The sequence below is a fragment of the Pistacia vera genome, unplaced genomic scaffold (assembly GCF_008641045.1).
Source record: "Pistacia vera cultivar Batoury unplaced genomic scaffold, PisVer_v2 Contig499, whole genome shotgun sequence".
Taxonomy (NCBI): Eukaryota; Viridiplantae; Streptophyta; class Magnoliopsida; order Sapindales; family Anacardiaceae; genus Pistacia; species Pistacia vera.
This window is the reverse complement of record NW_022196333.1, coordinates 191,885-203,635: the sequence shown is the minus strand read 5'-3', so window position 1 is coordinate 203,635 and position 11,751 is coordinate 191,885. Positions and strand designations below refer to the sequence as shown.

General features: G+C 35.4%; 2 protein-coding genes across 4 annotated transcripts; one reads left to right on the top strand and one right to left on the bottom strand.

Annotated features, from left to right (window-relative positions):
* LOC116105423 (ACT domain-containing protein ACR6-like) lies at positions 1-2,397 on the top strand. Its single transcript, XM_031391850.1, has 7 exons — positions 1-158; positions 424-469; positions 552-666; positions 757-824; positions 962-1,555; positions 1,669-1,773; positions 1,862-2,397. Exons 1-7 carry the CDS (start codon positions 112-114, stop codon positions 2,201-2,203), a joined length of 1,317 nt encoding a protein of 438 aa, XP_031247710.1. The 5' UTR covers positions 1-111; the 3' UTR covers positions 2,204-2,397.
* Positions 2,398-3,025: 628 nt separating this feature from the next.
* Positions 3,026-6,997, bottom strand: LOC116105421 (SWI/SNF complex subunit SWI3A-like). Of its 3 annotated transcripts, none has more exons than XM_031391847.1 (8): positions 6,763-6,997; positions 6,083-6,624; positions 4,798-5,292; positions 4,255-4,373; positions 4,044-4,093; positions 3,557-3,720; positions 3,272-3,455; positions 3,026-3,132 (listed from the first exon to the last, which is right to left on the bottom strand). In XM_031391847.1, the coding sequence occupies exons 1-8, from the start codon at positions 6,848-6,850 to the stop codon at positions 3,041-3,043; spliced, it is 1,734 nt and encodes a 577-aa protein (XP_031247707.1). In that variant the 5' UTR covers positions 6,851-6,997; the 3' UTR covers positions 3,026-3,040. The 3 variants fall into 3 exon arrangements, with proteins under 3 accessions (XP_031247707.1, XP_031247709.1, XP_031247708.1); XM_031391849.1 differs by having other exon boundaries at positions 3,026-3,129; XM_031391848.1 differs by having other exon boundaries at positions 4,798-5,289; positions 6,763-6,993.
* Positions 6,998-11,751: the final 4,754 nt, after the last annotated feature.

The window sequence follows — 11,751 nt, the reverse complement described above, 5'->3', positions numbered from 1 at the left end:
TCTTCATGTATAAAAGCCTAAGCACATCTCTATGTTTTTCAGTTATAACCTCCTAGCTAGTTTTATTTCTAAATTTGGAGTTCCTAGAAGGAAAAAAGAAAAGGTTTGGCAATGGAAGATGAGTTTGCAAAGCTTATCAGGAGAATGAACCCTCCAAGGTACGCCGTGAATCCATATGAAAAATTAGATTATGGTTTAGAGAGAATTTGCTTTTCAAGTTGTTTTGACAAGCTCTGCCATGTCTACTTGTATGTTTTGTTCGTTCTCAAGATAATTCTTACTTGGCCGAAAAGTTCAAGTTATTTTGTATTTTGCAACATTGATTTTGTTTATGTGGCCTGAGAAAGAGAATTTTGAAACTTCCCCAGCTCTCTATTTTTGCGATTTTCTTCTTATGTGTGCATTTTTTTTTTTTTTTTTCAGAGTGATGATTGACAACGATGCTTGTGAGCATGCCACTGTTATACAGGTAAATACTGCAATTTTTCGATGTAACTGAAATTGTAATATCTCTTTGCCATTGTCTTCAACGTCCAGCTGTTGGTTTTTAGGTTGATGGGGTCAATAGGCACGGTCATTTGCTTGAAGTTGTCCAAGTTCTTAAAGACCTCAACCTTCTTATAACAAAAGCATACGTATCTTCAGATGGAGGATATTTAATGGATGGTATGGTTTTTTTCACTTACTTTACAAAAAAAAAAAAAAAAAAATCTCTCTGTTTTATGTAATTTTCTAATTTTGAAACTTGCTTTCCAGTGTTTTATGTTACTGACACGGATGGGAAAAAGATCAGAGATAAAGTAACCGTCAATTATCTACAATCGGTAAGCAACATTTCGTTCTTATGGCCAAACTTTTGAGTGTCTTTGAGCATAGATAGAAACAACAAGGGTAGCGTATGAAGTCATTTCAGTGTTTTGCAAATCTCATGTTCACAATCTTCATTTGTTCAATTTTTCAGACTCTGGAAACCAATGCAAGTTTCTTAAATTCAATGAGAAGCTCAGTTGGTGTAATTCCCTCTAAACAGCATACCTCAATAGAATTAACTGGCGCTGACAGGCCTGGATTACTGTCAGAAGTGTCTGCAGTCCTAACAGACCTCGGCTGCAATGTGGTAAATGCTGTGATTTGGGCACACAATGCCAGAGCTGCAGCAGTTCTTCATGTCACAGACCAATCATCCGGCTGCGCAATTGAAGATCCTGAAAGGCTGTCAAAGATCAAGGAACTCCTCTGTAATGTCTTACGAGGCAGTACTGATTTCAGGACACCACGAATGTCCATTTCTTCAAATGGGGTAATGTATAGAGAAAGAAGATTACACCAAATGTTGTTTGCAGATAGGGACTTTGAGAGGCCAGAAAGTCCTAAGTACGAGAGTTCAAGACCTCATGTAACCGTGATGGACTGCAGTGATCGAGACTATACAGCTGTGACTATAAGGTCTCGAGACCGGCCTAAGTTAATGTTCGACATCGTATGCAGTCTAACAGACATGCAATATGTGGTTTATCACGGCACAGTCATTACAGGAACAACAGAAGCTTATCAAGTATGATTACAGATTGTTTTATAATGGATGAATTGACTGGCACTTGCACCATTTTATTTTTCTGTATGGTAGCAGTGGCTCAATTTTTTAACTTTAGAAAACTACTTTTGTAGGAATACTATATCAAACATGTGGACGGATTCCCTGTAAGTTCAGAAGCTGAGAGACAACGAGTTATAGTTTGCCTTGAAGCAGCTATTGAGAGGCGAGCCTCAGAGGTTTGTTTTACCCCATAATCAATTTTTTTTTCTTTTTCGGGATAATAGATTATACGTGACTTATGGAAAAATTATTGTGTTAATGTAGGGCCTGGAACTAGAAGTGTGTACAGATGATCGCTTTGGTCTTCTTTCGGATATTACGAGGATACTTCGTGAGAATGGTTTGAACATTAGAAGGGCAGAAATATGGACAAAGGGAGGTAAAGCAAAAGATAGTTTCTTTGTGACGGATGTGTCTGGGAATCCTGTAGACCCCAAAATTATTGATTTGGTCCAGGATCAGATAGGACAAACTATACTTCAGGTGAAAGGGAACTCGGATATGTCTCGGAAACTTCCCCAGGAGACAGCAAGAAGTTTCTTCTTTGGAAACTTTTTTAGGAGACGAAGCTTCCAAAATTTTAAACTCATCAAATCTTGCTCATAGTGCTGCTCATACAGGGGGACTTTATTCAAGAAACAGCCAAGTGTTTGTGCTTTCTTCAAGAAAACTATACAAGGACAAAATTATAGTACAAAAGTCGCATCCTCCGCAGGAATTATTGTTGGTTGTTGCTGGCCTTTCTTTTTCCTTTCTTTCTCGTACATTTTCTACAGTGTGGAATTGAACACATTGTACAAATGAGAGATAAAGAAAAAGAAATTAGATTGTACAAGATTAGTTTTTTCAGAAAAAAAAAATTGTAATATAAATAAATATGCAAGTGATCCCTTGTTGGCATAAATCCAATGTATCATTTACGATGCAAGAACTTGGCCCATGCTGAATACCGACCATGTCAAAACAATGGCAAGCACGAGACGTTTAAAGAAATAGTTGAATGGGAGGAACAGAATTAAATCATCTTCCAGAGTCATGAACTTCTGCATTCATTATAAAAATATAAGAGTATATAAATCTACGAGCAATGCACTTCTTTCAGATTTTCTTCTTTTTAATTATGTTCCCCCGTCGGCCTTTCTTGCCAGAACAAATTAAAAATGCAAATTGCTGAAAATAAATGACCTGAGAGATCGAAATGTGAAGAAAACAACATTCAAATCAAAACTCATTTGTTGCATCTTAGAAAACAAAATCATCAATTTGTTCTGCCTCCGGATCTATCCGTGACTCAGCAGAATCACCAATCTAACTTTCCGGGTTAATCACCACAAGACCAAGGGATATAACCTTGTGTGTTTTACGTTTCCAGTGACAAAAATAAAGTTCGTTACGCAAATCAGTCGGTGTATACTGTAATGCCTTTGGACAAAATTCACGAAACTAATGGTGCAAAATGTTCCATGACCCTAATTCCAACCCAATTGCATCAGCACCCCATAACAGAGAACCAGAGAGAGAGACAGTAATTGCTTCTGACATCAAAAGAAAGGGAAATTATACATAAATCATACATTTGAATCCTGGAAAATTTGATTTAAAGATTCATCTATTCTACTTCTGCCTCTTTACATTAAATTGAAATCTACTTACTACATCATCAAACTACACTACCAGTTTGCGATTTAATATAAGTATGATCTCTCCATTTAGATACACCAGCACTCAAAGCCCTTTGCAAGACGTCAATCCGCTCTGCTACAAGACATTCTTTCAGTTCCAACATTTCAGCATATTCCTTCTCCATTATCAGCTCCAGATCTTCAAAATGCTTGATTTTGCAGTGCAATTTCTTTAACTAATTATGTGTTTATGAAATGAACAAATATTAGGAGCTGCACACCGGTAAGTCTTTCAACAAGGAACAAAGAGAAATTGAAATAAAAAAAATTGACCTACCTGTGTCTCAATCATGGTGGCCACTAAATGTTCAATTTCCCTGTCTTCCTGATCAGCTAATAATTTGGCATTAGAAGCAGCTACCCCAAGAGCAGTTGCTGTCGCTGCTCTAATACGTAAAGTCAGAGGTATGTCGTTATTTTCTGTGCATGTCTCTTGACTTCCTATAGGAAACCATACAAATGGAGATGATTAGAAATGATACAAAGTAACAATAAAAGCTAATAAATGACCAGGGAAAGCTGCCGAGTATTGAAAAAGTGTAAATGAGTGACAAAATCTGCTATATAGACAGATAGAGAACCAAAATAACGAACACTAAAGTCATATATTTGGAATTATGTGATGAATGAAAAAGATTTCACATAAAATAGGAAGTAAGGGAGTATAAAGTAGCAGAGAAACCACAGTTGGTACCCCCAGCTCCTGTAAGCAAGTTACTTATGCTGTCTAAAAAATTTTGTACAATTGTGATTACAACAAATACCTGACTGGGAGGATGTTTCCTTTGTCTCTAAAGCACCGACCTGATATGCCCTGAAACATTAAAAAAAAAAAAAAATGTAAGATAATGTCAAGATCACAGTGATAACAGAAAAGCTAACCAATTGACTTAAAGCATCACATGGAATTAAAAAAATTAAAAAAAAGGGGGGGGGGGGGATGGCGCGCATAGTGGGAGACCATAATCTACATACTCCTCATTGTCATCAAATATCTCCCTTGGACATGAGCTTTCATCACAAAGTGCCGTGATTGCAGCCTCGGCTGCAGCAGCAGTTATATGTGGGCCCCCCATGGTTGAGATGAGAGCAACCTAATAGAAACAATGTCAACATTCATCACACATAGAAAGATAGGATGAAACTTTAGAAATCAACATGTTTATTTTTCTTTTTTATATGATTTATTAATGCCTGAGACAAACAAAAAAAAAAAAAAAAATATTGATTAAAGCTGGCAGTCTGTAGTCGATCCAAATAGAGCAATTCTAAAAAGTAGATTACAAGTCCCTCTTTTTCCTATTTCTCCTGCCAGCATATGCACACGTAAGTATGCAATACCACCAGCACAACGTGCAAACCCATAAGAAGATTAAACAATCTGAAGTTCATATAACACACTTCCTTTTCCAAGTGAGAAAAAAAATAAAACCTGATAATAAAGTAAAATTACTACAGAATAATGAAAGGACAGTCTGGTATGGTTCTAAATGTTATGGTCTGGCCAAGCACCTTTACCTGTTTTATCAATGAACCACCAGCATCCGAAAGGGAAGCAATTCGTATTCTCTTTGCAGGAGGTTCCTGGCTTGCAGCATCTCCATTTTGCTCAGTCTCATCCATCTGCTCATGAACCTGATCCTCAACTTTAGTGTCGTGATGCTCAGATGAAGGCATCAGTCCATGTGTAGCAATATTCGAGCTACCAGTGGAGCCATCAGGACCACCCCTTCCACGGCCAGGACCCATTATAAACTCCCCAAAAGGCAGCTCAATGAGCTTTGAAATACAATCGAGTTTACTCTTAGTTTTAACATTTTGAGCAACAAGCTCCCAGTCATCCCCATGCTTCATAACAGATTCTAAAAGAAGTAGGATTTCAGCCTCAGTCCAGGTAGATCCATGAGTAACATTTTTTCCATTGCCATCATTAAACTTAAAATCATCCATGGACTTGTTCTCCCCATAATTTCCATTTTTGAAACATTTTACACAAATGATGAAGCGACCCTGCTGACGAAAATAGAATTGTAAAGGGCATTGCAAGAACTATAAGAAAAAAGAAAATGTAAAATGAGAGGATAAAAAAAAAAACCTCATATGACTACTTCAGTACATCTACTCAACAGAGGTTGGCATTATTTACACGTCTAAGATATACATGTACAATAAGAATTAGTATCAAGGCTGAATTTCTTATATTCAGAAGATTAAATTCCCAGAAAGTGAGGATTATCAACTTTATACCCTTTAAAGTTAACAGTCCAAACCTATATTAGATGTAATGTAATAAACATTCAAGTTCAATAGCATAACCCACATATCATCTAGGAAGACCACCAATAAAATTGCAATAGTAAAATAAATACAATTCAGGAAACCATAATGAGTCCAAACACGGTGCTGCACAGCCAACCAATATAAAAAGTTCTTAGCAACACCTAAATATGTCTTTCACAATATTGGTCCCTTATTAACCAAAATAAAATGTATAAACTAACTCATAAGCTCAAAAAATGGAGATTGAGCAATCACAAATAGCATGTGGACAATGCAAGACCATATTATTAGCAGTCCAGCAACCTAAGATCAAATATTAAAAAAAAAAAAATGAAAGAATTTAGAAAACACGACCCAAAAATTAAAAAACACACGGTAAATAGAAAGAAGTTAGCGACAATTTCCCAAGCAGAAAAGAAATGAAACCAATAGAAAAACAAAACACATCGAATGCACAAATACAACCATATAATTCTAAGCTAACAACATCAGAAAGCAAAGCACATTAATATATATTATATACCTTGCAATACTCATAGCATCCGGAATCACATTTCTCTCCGCAGCTCATACACTTCAAACCCTTCAGCTTCACCAAATCACCAAAAACATCTGAATACGACGCCAGAAGGGGCAATTTAAACCCGTTTTCACCATCCAGCACTCTACCTTCCCCTGCAGACTGCGGAGGCGACAGTGGTCTCAAAGAATTTGGCATTGCACCCACACGAACCCCATTCGGGGCTCCTTCCTCAACCCTAACTTGATCCTGAAGTTTAATGTCCTCCAAGTTATCTCTATTGTCACTCGCAGGTGCACCAAAGTTTATCAAACCCCACTTATCCAAACAATTGAAGACTTTATGGAGCAAACTAACGTCACCCACAAGTGACTTTCTAACTTGAGTGAATGTCAACCTTCTGTAAGGCTCTTCTCTGTACTTATTTATCATGAAGTCCCGGTATTCTTTGTATATTTTAGGAGTTCTTGAAATTGAGCTCCCATCAAAGAACTCTTTTAGAGCGATACGCTCTGTTTCGTGAATGTCATCCCACCTAAACCAACCTAAACAAAATAAAAGTTTAAAAAAAAAAAAAAATTAACTATTTCTTTCCTATAATTTTTTTGCTGAGAAACTATTTTCACGGGAAACAATCGAAAAATTTTAGGTTTATTAAGAGAGGCGAGGAGGGAGAGACTTACTGGAGTTGCTTGGAATGGTATAGAGTTCGACGTCGGGTCCGCCGGAACGATTCGGTTTAGAGTTCGGGTCATGTTGTGAGATATCCATTTCAGATTTGGATCGGGAGTTGAGTCGGAACCGATCTAACGATATTCGTTCTTTCGGAGGTCTAGGGAAGTTGAGGTTTTTTGGGTATTCAAGAGGTAGCTAAGAAACGTCACTGACCAATAAGAATTTGACTAGTAGGATGCCGACCCCACCATAAATTACTTCCTGTTTTTAAAACATAATTTTAATATTGTGGAGCAATTTAGGCTGTGAAGTTAGAGCTCGCAGTCTCGCAAGTCGCACCTTAATAATACCTTATCATATGCCCCTAAACCTACACAAATTTTTAATCACTAAAGAATTTCTTTTTTCTTAGAGTTAGTTACATAGGCGGATAGGCCTAGTCAGGATTTCAACATTTTATAGCGGTGTATTTCGACGAGGAAATATTACATTACTATAAATGTTATATTAATAAAAAATTAGTTATTTTAGAAATTATTGAGAATAGTTAGATAAATATATTTGATTGATTGAAACAAATTGCTGAGTATATTATATTAATATACTTAGTTTGAAGGAATAAATTGGTGAACATATTATATAATTTATTAAATTATCTTTCTTTTTACATAATAATATAATATTATTTTTATTATTTATTTGAATCATTTCATTTAACCTCCTATATTTGAAATTTTGCTAAAACACCTCAGCAAACAAAAAAGTTTAATTCTTAACAAAAACACCCCCACCCACCCTAAGTCATTACTCACCGTTGGCCACCACTATAAGCGGAGGAGGAATTGGCTATAACAGCACACGATCGGTCGGATCTGGCTAACCGTGGGTCGATATGGCCATTTTTTATTACCGCTAGAACTGGTCGTCGTTAACGGCCATAGTTTTGGCCGTTGACAACCACAATGTGGTCATTAACGGCCAAAATCAGTAGATCTTGCTGAAAACAAACATAATAGATCTGACCATTTCTGGCCAGATCTACGGCCATCTAGCCGTTTTTTGTCGTTAATATGATCGAAAACTTCCATATCGGCACACGACGACAACTTTTGACAGTGGTTGGCCAACTGCCGATGGTGGTGGCTGGCATGTGATGGTGGTCCTAGGTGGCCTTAGAGCTGTGCAAAACCGGGTACCCTACCGGTTTTGCCCGAAAACCGGGTACCCAAATATTCGGGTACCCCTAAAAGAGTACCCACAAACCGAACCGCTTTTAAGGGTAACGGTTTTTCAGGTACCCTAATATTGGGGTCAAAAACCGGATACCTGGTTTATGACTCGAATTTGAATATTTTTGCATGAATTCTGATTTTTTACATTTCAAATTTCAATTTGTGAATACAATTTCTTCCATATACTAAATCAACTTTTAATTTAATAACTTAAATACTTAAGATTTGGGGTTTTTGCCTCTTGCTCTTTGAAAGTTAAAGGAAAACAGGTTTAAAAACTAGGTTTTTTATTTTTTATTTTTTTAATTTCTTAATAAACACCCGGTTCTCTTAAAATAATTACCCGATACCCGAACCGAAAATTTGGGTATCACATAATAAATACCCGAAACCGACCCGAATTTTCTAGTTCGGTTCTGTTCGGTTCAGTTAACAGTTTTTTTTGCACATCCCTAGGTGGCCTGTAGTTTGTTTTAAATATAAGGGCATTATTATCCAAAAACTTAATTAAATAGGGGTAAAATTGTAATGGTAGATTAATGTAAATTGATTTCAAAACAAGGGCATTTATTGTCCAAAATTTTTATTAATAAGGAGTAAAATTGTAACAAAAAGTAATTACCAAGTAATCTTAAACTACCTAAAAAAATATAGGTAATCAGATTATCTCATATATTACCAACAGTAACTACTATTGGTTTTAGAAGATTACTGGAATATTATATTACTTGCAACCAAATGTGGTAATCAAGTAATAAAAGCAGGGTTTTAAAATCCGGCTCGGTCCAGTCGGTTGAACTGGTGTCCATACCGGGTCGGTTCATGTTAAAAACCGAAAATAACAATTGACTTGGTTTCGCCCGCAGTTGAACCGGTTTTTTGCCAACGAACCACCGGTCCAACCGGTAAAACCCAGGCTACTACAGTAAAAATAATAAAATTAAAACTTAAAATAACCCTTTTCAGCTTTCCTCTTCTTCCTTCCCCATTTTCATTTGACAAAACCAAACCAGCAGAGAAGAAAAATCAAAGAAACCCATTACCAAAAACGAAATCAGCTTTTCTCTTCTCCCTTCCCCAATTTTATTCAACAAAACCAACACCAGCAGAGGAGAAAAATAAAAAACCCATTACCAAAACGAAATCAGCTTCTACGATCTTGGGCTTCTTTGATTCAGATTTCAATCAGCAAAATCTTTAACTAATCTTCAATCTTCGGGCCTTCGACGACTTCTAAATCTCTAATCTTCCAAATTCGGTTTTCATAGCTTCTTCTTCTTTGATCTTTGATATTTGGCAGCTCCCTCAGGGTATGTGTATTTCGTTGTTGTTATCTTGGTATTGTTATTGTTCAATGTAAGTTTGGTTTTTGTTTCGTTGTGAGATTGTTTGAGATAGAGTCAGAGAGATTGTTTGATTATTAATATTAAAGAAGTGGGTTTGAAACTTGATATTGAAGAGGTGATTGTTTGGTGTGAGTTTGGTTGTGATAGAAAATTGAAGTGTGTAAAAATGGTTGGTTTGATAGGTTGTGTGTAGTGTGCATTTTCACACTGCAGTTGCAATGTCATATCTACTTTAGGATACTAAAACTTTCTTCTCATAACGTACCATTATTGAGAAGCCTAGTCCCAAAATCCTGTCAATTAACAATCTCTGTTGGTCAATGTTTAATTTGTTATTGTTAGATGAAAGCTCATATCATGAAAGATTTTGATTCCTTAATTAAATGCTCTACTTAGTGACTTAAAACCAATATCAAAGGGCTAGCAATTTTCTTTACACGTTTTGCCATGTTGAATGGGCTCCCTAAAATTACATTATTTAATTTAGTTTGTTAAATGTTATATTACATTAGTCAATTTAGTTTACAATTAAATCATTTAACTAATAACTTTATTTTTGCTTGCAATTTTTTTTGTAGATGCTGGTTATGCTGATGATGACAATGACAAGGACAACGACGAAGATTATCTTGATATAAGTAATTTTGCTTCTAGATCTAGTGCCTAAAGTCAGCCTTGACTTGAATTAAATGGAAATGTAATAGAAATGTAGGATGTTGGTTTTATTTTGATTATGTTGTTTTAATTTAATTTTAAACTACTTGTTACTTTATAGTTTATACTTTATAACTTGGTATGTTGTAGACTTGTAGTTTTAAACTTTTAAGTTTTAATTTCATTTTAGATTTGAATATGTTTGTTAACGGAATTTTTTATTATCACTGGCAAAAATAAAAATCTGCATTTTTTTTTTTTAATTTGTTTTTTTGCTGACATCATGGTCCGACCCGTCGGTCGGACTGTTCAACCCTTAAAACCTGTGACTCGGTGGCTTGGCCAGGTTGCCCCCCGAGTCGGATTTTAAAACCTTGAATAAAAGATGACATTATCTTAGTAATTGAGAGATTACCCCCAACTAAACATGCCCTAAAGGTATAGAAAAGAGATCGTTGTACACCTTCTTTGAAAAAAAGTAAAATTAATTTTAAAAAAAAAATAAATCTTAAATATATATTATTTGGAAAAACATTTTCTAAATATTTTTTATTATTTTAAAATATTTAATTTATTATTCTGCTTATTTTAAAATATAAAGTCTTTTTTCCATTTCCTTGATTAGTTTTAACACCAAAAATTTATGATAAGGATTAAGTGATTAATTATAGAGGATAACGGTCAGGCTTGTATGTTCAAGGAGTCCTAACAAAAGTTAAAAAATGGGGTGCTTGTATTAAACTATGATTTTTTTCTACCTCCGTGAAATGTTGAAACCCCAATGGAGGATTGTGTAACTAACTTTTTTTTTTTTTAATTATTATTTCATTATACCATATAATTTGGTAAAGCACCAAATTAAAAAAAAAAAAAAAAAATTGCGTTTACATTTAACTATTTATCCCACCAGAGTAATTTCTCTGTCACAACTGCAAAACATGGGGGCAAAAGATTAAAAGGCCATTTTGGCCTTGGATTTAATTAAAAGGCCATCAAGTTTTTCAGCCTTTACTAAATGGTCTTGTTTTTTTATTAAGACAATTAATCACTAATCATGTTTTAATTAGAATTAATGAAGCATTGACTAATTTTTCAAAAATTATACTTTGTCCCCAAAAACCCAAAATTGTTGCAAGGAAACCCAAACCCAAAACAAAGAACTTGATTCCCACTCTCCCGCCATTAACGTCAAAACTCCCCTCCCTGTTGCTATTTCTTCTTAGCAAAACTGAAGCTCACCTCCTCCTCCTCCGCCTGCTCTTCCTCTGCCATTAACATCTTCTGCAAGAAGATCTGCCTCCTCCTCCTCCTAACATTTCGTCTAGGTTTGTGTTACTCCTCTTTGTATCTTAGATTTCTTTCCAAAAATATTTAATGGATTGGGTTATGATTTCAATTTAGTGGTTTAGGTTATTGGGTTGTGTTTGATGTAATGCAAGTTGAAATGAGTGAAATTTGTTGATGATTTTCTTGCATTGCAAATAGCTAAGGGTGGTAGCAATTGTCACAACCGATTATAGGTGAAATGATGAAAAATGAATTTCAGAGCTAACGGATCGCTCCGCTTAAGCGATACACCAGATCGCTTAAGCGATTCTGTAGATACTCTTTAAAATCTGTCAACTCTTAATATATCAGTTAATAATTATTTTTCTTCCATTATAGGTATTTTGCTATTATTAGTCATGGGACAAGTTGTTTTGAGTGTTGAATATTTTGGTGAGTAAGTGGAGGACGAAAGTTGTCAGAAGTGGATTGAGAAGAG